Source organism: Chlamydotis macqueenii, chromosome 3, assembly GCF_036417535.1.
Source record: "Chlamydotis macqueenii isolate bChlMac1 chromosome 3, bChlMac1.mat, whole genome shotgun sequence".
Taxonomy (NCBI): domain Eukaryota; kingdom Metazoa; phylum Chordata; class Aves; order Otidiformes; family Otididae; genus Chlamydotis; species Chlamydotis macqueenii.
In genome coordinates this window covers 119,211,337-119,231,592 of record NC_141558.1, presented here as the reverse complement: position 1 = coordinate 119,231,592, position 20,256 = coordinate 119,211,337, and the positions used below count along the sequence as shown (strand labels likewise).

At 38.4% G+C, this 20,256-nt stretch overlaps 1 protein-coding gene across 9 annotated transcripts in view; it reads left to right on the top strand.

Annotated features, from left to right (window-relative positions):
* MACROD2 (mono-ADP ribosylhydrolase 2) overlaps window positions 1-20,256 on the top strand; it is a 924,269-nt gene that overhangs the window by 865,316 nt on the left and 38,697 nt on the right. For 5 of the 9 annotated variants that reach the window (XM_086743832.1, XM_086743833.1, XM_086743831.1 and 2 more), the window contains 5 exons: window positions 2,945-3,007; window positions 6,402-6,470; window positions 15,885-15,962; window positions 16,599-16,673; window positions 17,399-17,497. In XM_086743832.1, coding sequence (XP_086599958.1) covers window positions 2,945-3,007; window positions 6,402-6,470; window positions 15,885-15,962; window positions 16,599-16,673; window positions 17,399-17,497 — 384 coding nt within the window. The remainder of the gene's footprint in view (window positions 1-2,944; window positions 3,008-6,401; window positions 6,471-15,884; window positions 15,963-16,598; window positions 16,674-17,398; window positions 17,498-20,256) is intronic. The other 4 variants (XM_086743834.1, XM_086743839.1, XM_086743837.1 and 1 more) reach the window with 2 other exon arrangements.

Genomic DNA, 20,256 nt, shown 5'->3' with positions numbered 1-20,256 from the left:
CTCTTCATCAGTAGAAGACACTTGGTGGGAGGCTCATTAGATGGTTTTTAAAAAACTGAAAAAACTATTTGTCAGACGCTTTGAGATTAGCCACTTCTCCACTCTATAATTTGCTTTCTTATTAGTGTATTCCTACTCTGCCTCCTCCCTTTCTCCTGAGATGAAGAGATTCTCCAGGCCAAACAGAGCTTAACCCTTCCTTCTGCAAGTCATTTACTTGAGGATCACTTGTCCACTCTTAATTTTTTAGTGTTTCCTTTTCTCTAATTCTATTGAAGTCACTTGGCAGGCACAACACGTACTTTCAATATGCTGATCGAGATTACTTTTCATGTCACAATCCAGTCAGTCTGTTGGACTGGGTCAGAGTACAAGAGGTGAAACTTCTGCTTAAGGTCTTTCACTTTTTTCTTTCTAAAGGAACAAAATGAAGTGTTAGATGGAAAACATGTTGAGAATCCAACATATAGTGCTGCAATTTTCATTCTGTCATACCAGTATTAAACAGTGAATCTCTGGTGAGGTAGGGTTGACAAAAACGTACTGATGAATATGTGCTTTATCTGATAATCTGATGAACCAGATGATCATTTAAACTTTCTTTTGTAGTTTAAATTTGCTCAGAATAAGTAACTAATGAGACACGTAGTCTTTTAGCAATAAACATAAATGAATCCTTGAAATACCTGGTTTTAGTCAAATAACTTTTGGTTATAGTCATACTTGTCATAATGGATGTAGAAACAAATATCATCCAGAAAGGTAGGTTTGTGTTGTGAATGAAGTGATGCAATTGCTGAAATGGTTTTCAGTGATATATATCAGTAGTTACCATTTATGCCTGACCTGCTTTTTCTGGATGTAAAGTCCTTCTGTGCAAAGTGAAATATGTTGCACTTGGCCATCATTAAGTCCTTTATGCTATGACACTGCTTATTTCGCAGTGATGCAGTATTCTCTTTGGATCTGACCTAATGGTAAAAATTCTTCAAGTGTCACTGCACTGTTGAGTTACAGGATTGTCTTGAACATACTGTTCCTTTCCACAGCTCCTGAGCTAGATGGCTTTACCCCTTTGAAACGTATCCTAGTGATGCGAAGGATTTTTTTTCCTTATTTATTAATTGCTTGCTGCAAAGCTTGCAAAGTCACAAGCCCATGTTTTAAAAGAAAAGGAGAAAGAGGAAAGAAAAGTTTATGTATGTTCTGGTCTAACTTCCTGGTTTGCATGCAGTTCTCCTGTTGTGTGTGGACAGGCAGAACACTGATTTTGAAAAGAGCACTTTCTGGTTTCAAGGAGGGGAGGGAAAAAACCCAGCTGGTTTTGTCAAGCCATTTTGGTCATCCATGTAATTCAATTTTTTACAGGTTAGAGCTCACTAATGTGTAAAGAAATCACCGTAATCCATTAAGGCTGGTTAAAATCAGTACAAAGAGTTACCAAGCAGGGAGGAGGTGAGCCCTCACTGATGGCCATCAACTGCTCTCTGCCTACCTTTCCCCTCTCAGGTGGGCTGTCAAACTCCTACTCCATCTCCTCTCCTCCTGAGAGCAGCTCTCTGCAGGGTCAGCCTGGAAATACTTCTCCGCTAGTCCCATCTGCTGGATGCTGGGTTGTATTGCCTGCTGGAAAGAGAGAAAGCGTCGTACCTTAGCCTTTGAATATTAGCTGAATGCAGCATGCCACCAGATGTACATGTGCTTCTGAAAAACACATGCTTTCTCTGTTTTTCTTCCATCCACCTAACTGCATTTGGGCTCCTGCTGTTCTCTTCAACAGACTCCGTGTGTTAAGTAAAAGCAAGGTGGAGGCACGAGGAACTTTAACCATGTTGCTTTAGAGAAGCTGTAATCAGAAAAACCCAAGAGCCAGAAAAGATCACAGCAAAAAATATGTGTATCGTTATCAAGCCGTTTACAAGCCTGGGAATGAATTTCCTTTCTCCCAGTGTATATGCTCAGCAGTCAGTTTTTCAAATGCCTCATTAAGGCTGGTACTCAGCTGTTCTCGCCGTCTCTCTCACTATGGTGGAGAAGAGGGAGCATAGCCGTCGCATCTGATCCAGCCTGCTGCACTGCAGCCTCTAGCATTATTATGAAGGTAAAAGAGCCTTCTCCAGCCTTGAAAATACAGACTTCCTGATATATTTCTTATTGGGCCGAGGAAAGGTTAGGAGAGCTTGATCTCGTGACCATAGAGGTTCCCCAGGGTATTACTTTTCTCAGTGGTAATTCACTCTTTGGTACCTGCCTTCAGAAAGGGAGCTGGAGGAAAGAAAATGGATAATGAATGTGAATGCAAAGTAGTGGAGAAAATTTGGAATGAATATGAATATAAAAAGAGGGAATATGCATTAAATCCTAGAAATCTTACTTTGGTTTATTTTGCTCTCTTCTTTGCAGTCATTTGTGATGCATCTTTCTACTTTATGCTAAGTGGCATTGTGCCTTTTGCTTTAAAATAAAATTAGGGCCATTCTCCCCCTCCTGTCCTTACCTTCCATAGGCATTAAAAGAGGTTCTGGAGGTCAGAAACAGCCACTTCAAGGATTTTGTGGAAATGTTACTGGAGGAAAATAATCCTAGAAAAAAGAAATTTGTAAAATCCATAGATGAAGATCAAGTAACAATTTCATCTTGTGCAGACAGTGTTTAGGGAAACATACCTTTATTTGGTACATAGATATTTCCAGTGTGCCTATTGAGATAAAATCTTTAATCTAACCTCCCTTCTTCAGCTTGAGATGTGAAAATGTGACAGTTTAAAATGCAACTGCTTATGTTTGCAGGTTTTTTTCAGTTTGCCTTTATATCTCTCCCCTTTTGTCATGGCATCTTGCTATAAATTAGCAGTTTGTGCTGGATTGGTTACAATTAATATTGCTGCTGCTGTTAAAAATAAAAAGATATATCATAAATAATTTTAACATGTTTTCCTCGATAGGTGATGAGGGCACAGATGAGAAACAAAACACTGAAGAAACTGAGGCCCAGAGCCGAGAAGCAGGTTTGTGCTGAGTTCCTTAAAGGGCTTACTTAGGTTTTATCCACCTTGGTGAACAATAACCTTAGTCAATATTTGTACATTTTCACCAGATTAGCTCAGGTCTTGAGCACTTCTTCCATTACAGACTGCAACTCCGTTCATTATGAATTAATGTATTGCAATGCAGGAATGCAGACTTCCCTCTTTAGCTTACCAGCTCTATGTTCTCATTGTAAGGTGAACTACCTCTAGCTAATCCTCTAACTGGAAAGAAATCATTTTCCCTTTCTCCACAATAGAGTAGCGCTCTGCATGGAATATTAATGGGAGAAAAGGTAGTTTGGAGAAGGAGGAAGCAGGCTTACTTTGATGAAAAACTGTACTTCTGGAGACTTTAAGGGTGTTCTCAAGTTTTAATAAATTGTCTACACAAGTCTCAGGGGTTATGGAGATTTAAATCCATACAGAAAGATATTGCATATCGTGCGAATGAATGTCACAGTTCACAAGGAGTGGGTTTTGCAGGTGGCATGCTTATAAATTATAGTGAGTTCAATATTTTAAAATATGATGTCACTCTGTATTCACAGTAGATTTTCTATTTTTTTTTTCTGTTTATGGTTGTATTTTTCATCCTACCCAACTCTGTTCAATGCAAAAGGCAACTAGAAGCAATCAATTATCAAAAGATCTGAAGTGACAATCAAAATGTCTGAAAATCCCCTTATTTCTTAAGGATTTCTTTATGTAGTATTACATATAACACAATGCTTTTCTTGTTTTTTTTTTCTCATTCTAGTGCAGGATGTTGCCTACACATATTTGATCCAGACGGCATAAAACAGTTTTCCTCAGAACTTCTGTTAGTTTGTTGGTTTTTTTTTTTAATCAGAATTGTAGGTTGTTTTCAATACGTGGAATACCAAGCTGAAAAAGGCCAACCGGTAAATGCAGGAAAAAAATTTAGAAGGCCTAAACTCTTGACTTATCTGGTTTGCTTACTGCATTGTGGCTGTTTCCAGATGAGGAGTTCATTTGATGAGGGTCCTTCTTTTTGTCCTGTGCATTGGACGCTCTGTATGTGCAAGTGCAGCATTTCTCCCTGTGCTCCGCAGGTCAGTCTTCTGCAACTAGTTGTTGACAGCTGATGCTGTCCACAGGTGCTTTGAAGTCCTTCTGTGTTTCATGTCCTCTTTATCACCTCTTCTTTATGTCTTCATGCAAGGCGAGCAGTGGGAGGTGAAGCCATAGGCATGCAGTATTACAGAATAAAAAATAATCCCATGGACCGCAGCAAGCTTTGGACCTAGGCCCTTTACCCTCCCCAAGATAAGCATGCAGTGGTATTTTGTAAGTGCTGGAGGACAATCACATTTCCTTTCTGGGTTTGTCACTGTTTGTCACTAGTATAACTGTTATACTACTCATATCTTCATCAGGCAAAGGGAGGAATGAATTGCTCTGTCTGAATCTAGACTCTGTTTTGAATCTCTGACTGGGCAGAGGGATATCTTTGCCCAAGCAATACTGAGCTTTTAACCGTATCAAGTACTGCTTGGCTGCTAGCTCACCTAGGAGCTGGTATTGCTAGGAGCTACTAGCTCCAACTGCAGAGGTTCCTGTTAAACCCGATTATACTGCTGTCTGCGATGCCAAATATAGCCCGTTGTGCTTGTCAGCTATATTCACTCTGATGGAGTGCATATTTCCCTGGTATTTCGATTCACAAAACACTTCAATTGAATGAGGTACATTTCATTTTTCCCAAGAGAAATAAGGAATATGTACCTCTCTAAATTATTGCTTTGCTACTGGAGGTGTCTTAAATGCATTGTGTTTTTCCCCAAACAGTCATTATGACTTGTTATGTTATGAGCTGTCAGAGCTGGTTTTTCAGAGCCATGTTGTACATTCTTTTGCTATCTTCTATTAGTAGTCGTGTTTCGTTACTTTCGTGAAGAGTGTCAAAGAAAAGATCCAGACATTTTAGGCCCCAGATCCAGAAAATGTCATACTTTAGGTTTAGGTACATGCCTTAAGATAGTCCATGAATCTCCTCCTCGGCCATGGGCACAAAATGTTACAGGAAAAAATTATTTGGTTTAACATTTATCCCTACTGGTTCACATAGTGATAAGAACACAGAAGTGTACAATTACTTTGAGTTAGTTATGTTCAACTGATGAGTTGCTGCTGCTTTCCACTCTGCTCGTTGTGGAGACAAAACATTACCAGGAACATTTAGGATTGCTACTCCTGTGCCCTTTCTTGGGCAAATGACCTGATTTTTCTAAGATATGCAGTTGTATGCCTAAAAATGTTTCTCATCACTATGAATGATCATCGTAAGGAGCAATCCTATCAAATCTTAAAGTTCTTATTTGTATTTTCTAAACCATAAGGCATAGCCTTCATCTGAGTGTGACAAATCACAAATTGTATACTTCAATATTGTGAAAGAAAATGTAGGAGAAGCTACATTCTTACCCAGTCCATTGCATAAAGATTTATATATTCTTATTACACAGTAGATGAAAAAGCCAGCTATAGTGTACAAAGACTGACTTGAAATTTTTTAGCTACTACTGTGTGGTTTTTTTAAAGACTGGTCTCCAGTCTATCATCAGTGAACTGCACAGTTAACACGTGTAAAAACAAAATGACAGGTGCTCTTGTTTCAAGCTAGTTCAAAATACTCAATAACTATATTAGGAAAAGAAAAATGTCAGAATCATCAGAGGCAAGACTTTTAAAATAAATTAAAGGCTAGAAATGAAAACAAAGGCTTAGAAAGGTTTTAGAACTATTAAAAAAATGCAATGTTGAAAGTTAAAAAATTCTATTAAATTCAGGTACTAGTTTTATCTATTAACTACAACAGCTTCACCCACATGCTCTACCATTAAAAAACTACTAGCTGCAGGTTTTCAGGGACTTGCTAAATTTCAGACCTGATTCATGAAAACTTCTATTTTCAGGAAAGCATTTGCATATAATAATTTTGATTCCAATGGGATTCATGGACATGATTAAAGTTAAGAATGGCTTAATTGTTTTTTCTTAAAATAGATGGATTAAGTGAAAAAAGGAATCTCAACACAAATAGCAACAACAGCCTACTCATGAAACTGATAGCTCTTCCTCTCTGTATTATGAGAAATTGAAATATAGACTTGATCTGGCAGTATTGTAATGTAAGTTCACCCCGGCTTAGGGAAAACAATCAGACCAGTAATGGCTAGTGAATGCAGCCTGAATGAATGGAAGCCCTGAAAATCAAATTCAGGTCTAGTATCTTGACCTGTATCTAGTATCTTGCCTCAATAAGGCATAACACTTTTTTTTTTTCAGTAAAATGGTTCATCAGTTAGCTATCTAATGAATAACTTCTCTTTCATTTCCTTGTTTTTTATAGATGAGATGAAACCTTCAGCTGTAGGCAGCCTATCATCATCAGAAGAAACAAAGCTGAGTGAGGACAAAGGTACAGATTGTAAATTGCATTTCAAAATATCCAGTCCCAAGAGGATATGTTGTAAAGCCTTATTTTCCTTTGTCTAGAAATTGACAAAATCAGAGTTAAACAATACAGAAATAGGTAAATGCTTGGATTTTCATTTAGAAAAGTCTTTGTAATGAAGTTCTTGGAACCAGCTGTTGTGCTGGTAGGAAAGATGCTGTGAATTCCTAAGTCCCCTTGTTACAGCAGTAATACTAAAATATCATACATGACATATCAGAAATAAGCCCAGAGCTTGGGCTTGCTGGGGTGACTCACAGGCGTAAAGTTAAGCGTGTACATCTCTCTCAGCCATATTAGCTCCCTATTCAGTGTTCTCCTGATGGGGAAAAAGAAAAACACAATAGCTATAAACACATCAAGAAGAGACAGGAGGAGATGAAGTCATAATTGAGAGGGAGAAAGTAATGTTTATCTTGTGCAGACTGTGCTGGGCACTCAGATCATTTAGTTTGTGATAAATATTTAAAAGTGTCACAGGGCCGAATGACAGGGAGTTTAGGAAACAAGAAAGAGAGATGATCTAATTTAAATGTTTCAAGCTGAGATTTTTCCTGTGGAGTTGTTGGTTTACAGATAGGAACCAGTGCACAGATGTACTGTTTTTGATACTCTTATGATATCATGCTATTAATTGCTTGTGCCAGTCTATGGTTTTTGGCATTTTTGTGGGGGTACGTAAGGAAAAAAAGCCTGGGTGATTTATAAGATGTTCGCTACTGGTAATTCAAAACAGAAGTTATGCTATCTGTAATAAATACAGTCCATCAGTACAGCCTTCAAAAAAGACTAATAGAAAATTTTAATGGACTTTACTGAGATAACATAATTATTAACATCCACCAACTTATTTATTTTAAAAGATATAATGTTTAATTCAGCATCACTGCTTGACTCTCTTCTCATTTTTCTAGATAAGTGTGATGGGGTGTGAGATCTTGCCCTTTTGTTCCAAAGACACATGCTAGAGAGCCCACATACTTACCTGATTATGAGGTCATGAGTCTTGTGCAGGTTGATTTAAGTGCTCTCTTAACTGATTGATTGATCCTGCAGGGGAGAACACCCACAAACCCTTGCTGGAGCACTGGCTTTTGCTTTTGATGTCTTCGCAGAATGAGGTTGTGGCAAGGCTACTGGAAAGCAGAAATAGAGATAGATTCAGCCCCAGCATAGTTGGTGATTGCCTGTCATTCATTTCTTTTTTTTTTTTTTTCTGACATGTGGCCTGTCTATGTATCCTGTATCCATAAGATCCCACATCAGATGTATATTTTTTATGTTTCATGTGAGTGTCATGGTGAGGCTTTGGGTTTGGTCTGTTTGGGTTGGTTTTTTTTTGCTGTCCGCAGTCTTACTGAAGATTCCAACATACTGGTATTGCTTTGAGTGCTTGCTCTTGACTATGAAGATGGTCTCTTCTGATATGCTTTTCAGTGACCATCTCAATGTGTAACCACTCCAGTTTTTTGACCCATTGTATTAGTTGTCTCTTCTCAGGAAAGTAGCGATCTTGGTGCTCTAGTCTTACTTTTCCTATAGTATGCCAAGCTAGGTTGACAGAAGAGATAGGGCCCTGAGGAATCCAAGGGGCGTTTTTTTCTCTGATGTCCTACCTCTCCTCAAAAGTTAAGACAGAAAGCATCTGGTAGGGAAAAAGGAGCAAGACAGACTCTCCTTCATATAATTTGTTTGTAAAGTTGAACAAGTAGAAAAAAAGGAATGGTGGGGAAAAGAACATGTTGGGGGATTTGCTTGCTAGTTTTTAAAATGTAACCAAGAGTTTTGAGCTATGAGGCCGCCATGTACCCCAGGCCATGATTTTAATCCCTATTTCCATTAGTAGACTTTCAATTTTCCAGATTTTATATTTTGAGTTGTTTTAAAATGAATACTAGTGTTACAAAAAAACTTGCTACTGCTTGGGAAATGGCACTTTTACAAAATCCTGGCATTTTTGAAAACACCTGCTGCTCCTGAAATAAATTTCAGCTTTCAAATTGTTTGCCCACTGAATTAACACAGCTAAAACCTGCCAGGTTCTGGAACGTACTCATTTCTGTGGTTTATCTTCAACTAAATGAACTGGATGTAAAGCATTTAAAGAAATTATGTTTTTCCAGTCCTTCCACCTAATTACTGTGAAAGGAGATTTGTGACAAATAAGTTTGGACTACACATTACCAAAATGCATAGTTTAAACCACTCAGAATAGGAGGTTGCCAAGCCTACTGTGGAACTATACAAGTCTTTCAATTCTCAGTTCTGATCAGTGCACCAAAACAAGTATTTTGACTCCAATTAGACTTGACTAGTAGGTTTTTTGCTTATTTTTTTTCTCATATTTCTGGGATTAGAATATGGCAAACACATTGAAATATTTATTGCTCTAAAATATGGTGATATTAAAAAAAAAGAGCACATACATCTCTGCTGCCATGAAGTTCTAGTATTTTTTGTCTTACCAGAGTCATCTTTATCATTATTTTTTTTTAAAGGAAAAGGGGAAGGATGAGAACTTGAAAGAGGATGTTTCTTGATAAGTGCACATAACCATGCAGGAATCATGTTTTGAGGGACTCCGATTAAAATGAAAACCTACTGTGATATTTCAAATCTCATATTATTGTGAAAGTATACCTCTTCTCTTATTCACAGTAGAAGAGACGTTGTCCAGAAAAAAAAGTCCACATGGGCCCGCTTTGCATGTGGCCTTTGAACAGACTGAATTTTTTGAGTGCTCTATCTTGTCCTCGGGAAAAAAAAAAACCACCAGAACATTCATATTCCAAGAATATCAAGATGTTTGATGTTATGCTGTGGAGGTATTCTCTTATTCTGGTCTGTGCCAAGTTTCCACTGTCTGGAAATACTGCAAAGAAGTGTTGCAATTTTACCCTTGAAAACTTGCATGCATAACTATTAGCTCTTGAGGGAAGAGCTGACATCTCTAGGCAGCACCTTCGTAGCGCTTCATTACTGTGCATACGGAAATAGATCATTTATACACAGTGTATTTCAAGTTAGAGATGCTTCTCTTTATGAAATGTAAGGGCAGAACAAAGTGATTAAAGTCATTAATGTTTATGCAGCAGATAAAACACATATCAGACAGGCTGCACTCAATCTAGTATGCCTGTCCCTACAAGATTGTGCTGGGACTACAAAATAATTATAAATGGACCCTATTGTATATAGCTGTGGATTGGTTTGAACCTGTGATTTTTAATTTTTTTTTAAGAAAGAGTATATGTGACATACATGAATGTGTGTGTGTGTGAGCAAGTGTTCTGCACCTTCATGTCAGTTACCTGTCCTACCGATTACTATTTAACCTGATTTAATGATAGGGTTTTCTGATAGAAAAAAGAAAAAAGGAACTGGATTTAGTACAGGTGAAGAATGAACTCCCCATTATGCAATTGTGGCAAAGTTTCTGTGCACAATACACTGATTTTAATTCATTAGCACGTAATAAGAACTGAATTTTCATTTTAAGGTCAACTAAATTAAATCATATGCTGATTAATTTTTAAAATAAAGTAGCAATTAATTATTTCCAGGTGTTCACCAAAGTCTGTGCTCCTGTGGGAATGCCATTTAAAGCAAGTCACTATTTTTCCTCATTCTCTGAAATGGAGTCAGATTCAATCAGCTGGAGGGCTTATGTTGTCAGAAACAAAACTAGGTATATGCATTGGCTATAAAAATTCACTTTGTGCAATCCAGAGCCTGAAAGTATCCTGCCTGTAAAACATAATGGATCTAAAATTCCTGTTTGGACAGCTGTAGTTCTCACCATGGAAAAATCTTGATGTCCTAAAGACATCAATAATTGAGAAAGGGTAAACTGAAAGATAGAGCGTTTCAAATGTAGGGAGGCTGTGCAAATCAATGTAAAATAGACATTGATAAGTGAGTGAAAAAGATTCACTGAAAGGCCAATGTGTGCAAAAAGAGGTGTTTAAAAGCAGCTCTTAAGTATATATTAAGACATCTAAATTAATGACCTGATTTTCAGAAGTGCTGAGTGCTCAGCAGCTACCAGTGAAATGTTTTTACTTCACCCTTGGGCTATGATTAGACCTGGAAAATTTCAGCCTGAAAAATTTCGTTTATAGGTAACTGGAAAAGAACTTTTTTTAATGGAAGAGTTTGAACACCCCCAACCGTAGCTGCAGCTCTGCATGCCAGCTACAGTGATAACATTTTTCTCTCCCTTGGTTAGAAGGATTTCTATGAAAGCAAACCAGGTACATAACCATCACCATCCAATCAAGTGCCCTCCATAAGGGTCACTTCAAGCTGTGCATAATGCGAGTTATTCACTTTTCCTTTTAATATGATCTATCTGTAGTGTTGCGCATCCAGATGGGGTCCAGACCATAAACTACTCAAGAGATGTTTCTGCTCTACCCTTCATGAGTACAGGCAGCCACAACAGCTAACACTAATCTACTTAGCTGGTTTATTTAGATCCTACTTATTTTTAAATATCAACTGACTTGGAGACATGCAAGCTGTGCTCTTGTCAGACCCATGAGAGCGCACAGTAGCTACTCCCTCCATCTTCCTCCCCTCAACCCTTACCTTCAGCTGTGTGTCATCTTCTCCTGAGAAGGCGCTAACCAAGGCAGGCGGGTTTTTCTCTGCTTTTTCCTTTCCCAGAGCCCTGTACATCAGGCCCTGCCCCTCATGGGAACAGCAGGATGCCCACAGTTATCGTACCACCTGCGCCTGAAATATCTCTTGTGGACAGAAGATGAGGTTAGAGGAGATGCCCTTCTGTTAGCTCGAAGCAGATGGGAGTGTTACTCAGTGGACCCCACCTACAGAGATGAACTGCCTAGTCTATTATCCGAACACTTGCAAAAATATCTCTACAGGTTGTTGCACCTAAAAAGGTCTGGTTTACCAAGCTGTATGAACTTGGACTCCAGTAAATCTAATCTGTCATAAAGACAGATTAAAATAAAATCTTGGTGGATATAAAAATAACATTTTAAAGTCAAAGCTCAAGAACATCTCCCTAACTTCTCATAAATCATCATTTTATAGTACTTCATTTTAACACATTTTCCTCGGTTTATGAGGCAAAAGAATACCCTAATCATGTGGCAGCCTCTGTGCACACCATTACCTGTAATTTTAGATGCCTGCTTGATTTCTTTCACTCTGGAAATCTTCCAGTCATTTTTCACAGTATCATGCTTAAAAAATAAAATGTACTGAACCTGTTTCTTTCATAATGACCAACTTTTTCCCTCTTTAATCTTCTTACAGCTCCCTAAACCCTGGTGATTTATCTATGCTATATGCAGGACCCAGGTGTGTTGTACATTAGAAATGACTCAGTAAGTAAGCCATACAGAGAGTAGTTGGAGAAGTGAATTTTGAAAGATCATTACAACCACTTAACATTCAGATCTTACCATTTCTCCTCTTCCTTTAGCATTTGTAAAATTTTGTTTGAGCAGCCTTGCTTTATACAGTAAAAAAAAAAAAGTGAATGGCATGGAAAAGCATGGGGGTTTGTGCAGAGTTTAGACAAAATAGTGTCTGAGTATTGGCAGGAAGGGTCTTCTTGGAACTGAATTCAACATACAGTTGATGTACTGGAACAGTGAATATTCTTGGGGAGTATTTTAATGGGCTTACTTAAAGTCCAGAGACTTTCTTCATGGGTTGTCGAAGGTTGGGGCTAATTCCCAGGTGTGTTCAACCCTGCAGCCCCGCGAGAAGGTTGTTTCAATACAATGGAGGGGTGCAGAGCCAAGCACTCCTGATATGGGCACCATCAGTGCAGCTACCAAGTGAAAGCAGGTTTGAAGGAACTAAGGGATGCTCAGACTTCAGTGAGCACTTCAGTGCTTGATGTGCAGTAGATAAAAGTGACTTATTTTTGGTTCATTTATGTCATTAAATGTCATGTTTGGTTCATTCATTCGTACTCAATGATGACCTTAGGAACTGTGCTCCAGCGTAGCATCAGAAACACTGATTATTTTCAGTCCTGCCTGGAGGAATGTTAACCTTTACAGTCCCAATTTGTGGTTACCCAAGGTAAACAGTGCCTAGCACTGTTTCACTAACACTGTTTCACTAACACGTTTGTGAAATATGTGCTGTGCTGTGAAATAATATCCTGACTTGGATTCTCCGGTATGACTTAACAGATAAGTAGGAGAAGACTAACACTGCTTTATACTGTTTAAAAAATCAGAGCTTGCCAATTACAGATGAACTAAGGATTTAGGGATGACCTGAGCTTTTGTACACCCTGGAATAGTTTAGGACTATGATACTGGCTTATGTCCAATTGCATAAGGCTCTAAAGGGCTAATTGAGCACAGAGGACCAGCTGAGCCTGAGGAATACCACTACTTTACTGAAAACTTGCACACAGAGAATAGTGTATCATCAGCATTTGTGGGCTTCCCACTGCTGCCTGCCAACTGAAATGGAGATGGCACTCTTCCCTCCTATCCGATTTGGGAACAGCTTTTATTGACCAGTGCATTTGGTCTTACACTTTTACTCTTGCTTGGCTCCAATTTTCTTCATAAACTGGGTTTGTTCCTTCACTTTATTTTATTCTTGTTAATCCTAAAACTAAATCTGTCTTTGAATCATTTGTCTTGAATATTTGACCTAATGTTTGCATTTGAAAAGAAGAAATCTTTGACATGGTCTTGACCTTAAAGAGTTTGGAACTCAGAATCTGCATACTAAAGCAAAAACTGTTTTCTACTGCTGAAATAAAAGCGATGGACTCTTACAGCTAGGGAGTAACTCCTGTCTATGTTCTACTTTTTCAGAAACATGCTTTACCAAAAAAAATAGCTTGTGCAAAATTATCATTGTATATTGCCTAGGATAATTTGGAATTCTGTGCAATTAAATTGCTTTCTTGAACCCTGGAACAATTAGAAAACTGTTTATGATCAAAATTAAAGTTTAACACAAAATTACAATATCAAAAGAATAAAGTGTGCAGAGCCAGCTACGGGAGTGTCTGAAGATGTGCCAGATATCATAGGTGGTCTCTAGCTGTGGTGCCTAACACTGGCACTGAGCACAGCTGTGGGGTCAGACTGCCAGCTATGCCAAAGGGTGGGAGTAGCAACAACTCCCCACGCTGTGCAATAACCGTAGTTTGCCGTAAATTATGCAATGCTCTGCAACAAACAGCAGCGTGATGGGGCACATACATCAGCCAAGCACAGGGCTCCTTAAACTCCATTTGTTGTTATTGACTAAAGCACGTAATTGTTCTTGTGATGCTGGGGATTGATTTTTGCATGAAATTGAAGTCATTCCTCATTGTGGGAGAAAAGGTGGCACCTGTGAACTGAGAGTAAAGGCACAGGTCTGGGAGTATGAAGTACTGTGCAGTAGTTCTAGGATAAGATAGCTCTAAGGGTCTGATGGGACAGAGCCGCATGCACCTCTCCCACCCATAGCAGGTAATGTCACACTTTATCTTCACTTTTGGCTGTTGAAAGGACTGTGTTTGGTCCCTGGCTGCACAGTACTTAAGGCAGAGGACTTCTGATTCCAGCTTTGTCAGTCCAGTTCCTTTTATAAACATGCAACTAAATCATACAGAAAAATATTATATTAATTTAGGGTATGGAGCTACAGGTGGTACAAACTTTGGCTTGCTTGATATCCTGAAAGCTTTGTCAAAAACTTCAGCAAAGCCAGAATTTCACTCAGTGGGTTTAAAGTTTGCTTGAAAAATTCCCTACAGATTTTTAGTGGCATTCCCATTTATACCAAGAGGTCCTTCAACTTGCTTTTTGATTGAACTTGGAATTTTATTAAATTCTAATTCATTTTTTGCTCTGATTTGGGCTGATAGAGTACTTTCTTGTAACTTGAATAATGTGGCATCCTAGTATGAAAGGCCAGCGCAATGGTCCAGCTGATAGCAGTAAGTAGTGTTTTATGTTCACAGTAGGGTGAAAAAAAGTACAGCAAGGGCAAATTTTAGCAAATTGTACATCAGTGAGATATTCTGCTTTCAGACTTGGATTTATAAACTTATTGTCATGCCATGAAAGAAGTAAGAAGCTGTGCAGGTAATTAAATATTTGCCTTGGAGGATTATTTGCAGTTAATTAAAGCCACACACTTTCAGTGCATACCTTTTCTACAGATTATTAAATTTGGATCAGATGTTAACAACCCAGCTTTCTCACTTATCCATCAGAGATTATTCTTACCAAGTTTCAGGAACAGAGTTTTACAGGGACATCCTTGGTATGTTGTTAAGATTTCCTCTGCTGTACTGTAGAAAGGGGCCTTCCAGAAGTAGAGCCGTAACAAGACTGTCATAGCATAATTTATTATCATACACCGTAGATCTTTCTTTTCTTACTGTTACTTAAGTTTTCTATCTAGCAGCACTTTAGGAAGTGTTTCACTCTGGAATACAAATAGTGATTATCTGTTACTGTTGTTATGACCTCAAGTGTACTTACCCCTGTAGCTTGCAGAAATGTCCAGTTAGATCAGCGGCATTTTTTAACAAGGCTTCAAGAGAGCTCTTTATCCAGTGAAAGCTGTGTGTTCTGTGGATGAGTAGAGTTAAAACGAGTGGCTGTGTTGCTGTGATTTCCTGACTCTGGTGAAATGATGCATTTCTCCATCCTCATGCAAAAACTAAGGAGTGACTGTTGTCAGAAAATGTCGTTCGACACAAGAAAATAACGCCCTGCGTAAGACTGCAGATAGCATAGTGGGTGGACTCATATTGCCTGGTTTAAACCTCACTGTGCCACTGGTTCAGGGTACGGCTTTGGGCAGTTCATTTTGCTGGTCTCCCCTAAAAAGAAAAACAGTCTTGGCCACAATAATGACCTTGGAAGTTCTGTCATCAAGCGAAATGAGACTAGGATTTGCACTGGGGTTTGTAGGACTTAATATTTGTCAAGCTTCTGGGAGTCCAACCATGCAAAGTGCTGGCATTGTTGTAAACAAATAAAAAATCACTTTATTTATCAAGTAGGTGGTTCGTGTCATTTCTCATAGCTTTGTGCCACTCCGCTCATTAGAAATAAAATTCTCAGTAGTGCTGCTGATTATTCTTACACATCCTTTCTTGCCAGCTCCTTGTTTAAGGTTTGCACTGTAGGCAAAAAAACTGCCCAGGAAGTGTACAGATTTTGAAATCAATTTGAATAATTGAAACCCATGAGTATATTTTTGTAGTATGTAAGTCTGTAGTTAAACAAAGCAAAGCTGTCAGTGTATCAGAATGCCAAGTATGAAGCTAGCACCTCAGGGCTACCTGTGTCTGAAGTAACTACCAGACTTTTCCAGCATGAAAACTGCTGCAGGATTTGTTTGTTTGTTTGTCTGCTGTTTCCGCAGACTCCCCAAAAGACTCTAAAGGTGCACAGGAGAGTGACCCAGTGCATCCTGTGGGATGTGAACAAGATCAAGACGAAGGTAAAATTTTGTATCAGAATTCTTTAAGACAGAGATAATGAACCAGTTGGGAACCTTATTTCTTGCAGTTTCAGCATCCTGTGGTTTTCAGCATGACCTCTGCTGCCTTAAGAAAGCACTGTTGGCTAGTAGAGGTGGTGTGCCAACCAGTTGTGTTGCCGTAACCTCTGGTGTTGCTGGAAAAGACACGTCTCCAAATATGTGGGTTTAACCATATTGATCCCAGCTGCATAGCATTGTTACTATTCTCCTTTTTTTTTTTTTTTTGTTCTTCTTGTTGTTGTTCTAAAAGCCTGTGGGGTGATGCTGTTCTTTCTGCTAAGCTGACTGTCAAGTGCAAGCGCTTTGCAACAGCTCCTATGAGAAACAGTGTGTCAAGAAAAGAATAAAAAAATAAAACATGATGGAGGGTCAGTTTTGACCAGACATTTAACATACTTCATGCTTAGAATTTAAGTAATATTTTCATATATAAAATAAGTCCAGCATTGTTTGTTTAATAGAAAAAAACAAAACAAAACAACAGTACTTGTCTGAAAAGTACCATGCTATATGTTAGGTTTGTGTCCTGTTTTGATGAACTTGCTATGTCCTGTCCGTCATGCTGATGTCGTTTTCAATTTGTCGTGTTAACAGGACAACAGGGTGTTTCTGCAGAGGAGGAGATGAAAACTGGGACAGATTCCCAAAGCTCCTGCATGGAAGTAGAAGGTACTGCACATGCCTGGAAACCAAAGAGCAAGATTTACAGGCAAAACCACTAGTTATTGCTCAGATATTATCAGTAGCATTTAAGTTCCTTTTCTTTCTCTATACCTACTAAGCTAAATCTGTGGAATCAAATCTTCTTATGGTCTAATTCTAAATTCAGCCCTGATCAGGGGAGTATCTATGGATTCTCAGTGATAAAAGATGACTTTTTAATGACTGCAACTGTTAGAGAAAGAAGTGAACATTGCATTTCTTATTCCTGATGACAAGCACGTCAGCCTGGTACGTGGAGAGCACAGAATTCCCTGTCCCAGGTCCAGCAAAACACTCAAGTACATGTGTCTCTGGGCTTACAACAAGTCCCAGTGAAGGCCCATGCTTGGAGCTAGGCACGTGGGGTTTTTGTGCAAAATCCCAGAAAGCTCAGCATCTAGGAGGATCAAGGCCTTGCTCTCAACTACAGCCCCTTGGATTTCCTTGAGACAGCTTTTGTGTCTGTACTCTTGGGGAAGAGGAAAGCTCAGCATCTAGGAGGATCAAGGCCTTGCTCTCAACTACAGCCCCTTGGATTTCCTTGAGACAGCTTTTGTGTCTGTACTCTTGGGGAAAAGGATCCTTTTCCTCTGCCAGTGTTTTTAATGGTAATCTCTCTAGTGCATGTTAATCCTTTTCTGTCTATTCTGAAAAACCTTACTGTTCATCTTCTTTTTATCAAATTTGTTCAGAGCAATTGCTGAACCAAGAAGACACAACAGAAGTTGAGATACCTTTGATTCATGGTGCAGAGGAAAAAGAAGAAGAAAGAAAAGAAGAAGAAAAAGGAGGTGAGACTACATATAAAGTAGATAGAGACAGAGGATGCTGGTGGACTTATGCTCTTCTTTTCTATTGTGAGGAAATGTGGAAGGAGGACGTGAAAACCATAAAACCCCCCTTTTTTTTTCCCTTAGAAAAATCCTTTTTTTCCCTGTCCTTGAGTGTTGTTTGATTTATTGGACTTGGATTTACGCAGGAAAATAAGTGCAAAAAAGTGCACACTCAGCTTCTAATGTGACTTTAAAATAAATACTCAAGAGTATTTACAATAAATGGGTATGATAGTTATTTATGAGGTCATTAATAGAGATTTAACTGGTAATTAACTAAAACTAGTAATTCTAATAAAGAAATCAATATTTGAAGCAGGAACCCAGAGTCTTGCTGAAATGGTATTTTTTTTTCTCGGAGTAAAGCATTTAAATCCTTAGGAATGCTTTTGCAAAGAAATGTAGAAGTTTAATTTTCTGTCAGAAACTTCCTTTAGGGGAACTCTACATTCAGCTCACCATTTGTATCAGGCACATGGTTATATAAAAAAACTTATTATATAAATAATTTTCTAATTGTAAAGTAAGTGCAAGTTAATAATTATATGGTGGTTTGTAGAGCACTAGGATGAATTTTACAGTTCCAAATTAAAACACAGACATGATTTTTATGGAAAATTGAGGTCAGTACTAACTGTATTGTCCTAGTTATGAACTCCTTTTCCAGCCCACATTGACACCAACTTAATTGCGAACCTGTATTAGCAATATTGACACTTTTCTTCACTGCAAACCCAAGTTAATAGAACTTCTTTGTTCAGATACAGCTAAAAAACATTTTGTCTATTCTTTTTTTTTTTTTAATTACCTATCCAAGCTGAGACTGATCAGATCTCTTTATTATCAGTCATGTTAATGGTATCGATTTTGTGCTTTATTACTGATGGTGAAAATAGAATTGATATAATCATTACTTCATATCCAGGTAAATGGTATTGTGCTACCTCAGTTGCAAATCCAGGTTATATAATACAAGCTCACTGTGATTGCAAATACCAAAGTTGTTACATTAATTTCCTCCTAATAGAAATTATTTACATTTTATTTTATGCCTTATCAAAAGCAAGTTAGACAAAATGTACTTTCATTATTTGTACATTTCCTTCTCTTTAATACTGTAGTGTCCCCTACAGCTAGTGATTGTCATTTAGTTCTCAGTGGAGAGATTATGTTTCACCATCTGTTCTACCTACTATTAAAATATGCAACATTAAGGAAAAGAAGGTAATGTCAGAAAAGAGTTGTTCTTGGCACTTTTCCTTTTCCTGCCTCTTATTTAAAAGAGTAGTAATTTAACTAAAATTAAAAAGTAACTTAACTTAAATTAAAAAGTAGTAACTAAGTAGAAGGTTCTTTCCAAATGTTTTGGAACATGTTCCTACCTGGGGGCTCAGGTATTGCTCCTGAGCAGGATTCATCTAATCCAAAGGTTTTTGAAGCTCATAGAAGGACTCTCATTGATTTAGGTGAGCTTTTGGTCAGTCTCATGGTAACAGGAGATGATATAGTGAGTCTGCATTCAGGATAACAGCACTTAGGTAACTGCATAGATATTCTGTTTAGCTTCTTCCAAACATACTGTCTTTGGGTCAGGGGAAAAAAAAAAAGGGTGCTTTTTCAGGGTTTTGAGAAGGGAAGGAAATTCAGGCTTTCCCTTGCCTTGTTTCATTCTTGTGGATATAAGAACATGTAAAGCACCCTCAGTGCTCATCTTGCTAGATGCTTCCACTTTTGGTCAGCACATACTCTCTGCATGAGTTTTGAAAGTTCATCACAAAGCAAGGTGAATCTGGACAAAGAGAGCTAAAAAAGGAAAATCAGCTGAAGTTCAGGCTGATAAAATAAGATCTATTTCCCAAATAGAGACTTCTCTTAATGGAAAGAGATCACCTGGCATAAAACAGAGATTTAATATGTAACGTTATTTTATGTAACCCAAGTGCTACCTTGTAAACTAAATCAGTTAGTTTTCCAGCAACATCCACAGTACATTTGACATACGATGAAATATTTTGTCTAAGAACATGTGGGAAAAAAGCTAACATGGAACTGCTAGTCGAGAAATACATAGATCTTAAGTAGTTTTAACCTGTACTAGGTCTAGATGCATAGCCAAATGTCGCAACTACTGATCTACAAACTACTTAGTCTTTCTGTTCTGCATCTGGTACTTTTTTGTGTTACCAAGCTCATCCTGAAGCAAAGCATAGGACATAGCTGCCTCTCCGCTCTCTCTCTCTCTGTCACCGGGAGCCATTAGATCAGTGGGAGTCATCTGTGACCTGTTGTGTCCCCAACACGGGAGCTGTGGAAGCCACTAAATGACCACAAAGATCTAAGCCCCTTTTCCAACAATTTCTGCTTAGTTACTGATTGTGGCTTTGAAGTGTGCTACGAGTTTTTTCAGTGATCTGGTTTTCCATGGAAAAACATTTCTTGCTGTTTTCAAGATGTGTCTCAGTTTTTGCAAACTTCTGACACACTGTAGGTAAAGCTTCTGATCTAATTGTGCCAGTTTTACTACCAGCTCATCTATGTGTTTGAGGGGATTTTAGGGCTTGCAGGGTCCTTTCTGTATAGCTCATTTGGCTTCACAGCTCCAGGGTCGCGACCTGGTGCGTATTACCAAGGAGTCATGGATCCTGGCGCTTTCGAGGTTCTGGGGCACAGGGAGCCCAGAGGAACAAAGAGTCAAAGTCTTGGCAATCTTACTACTG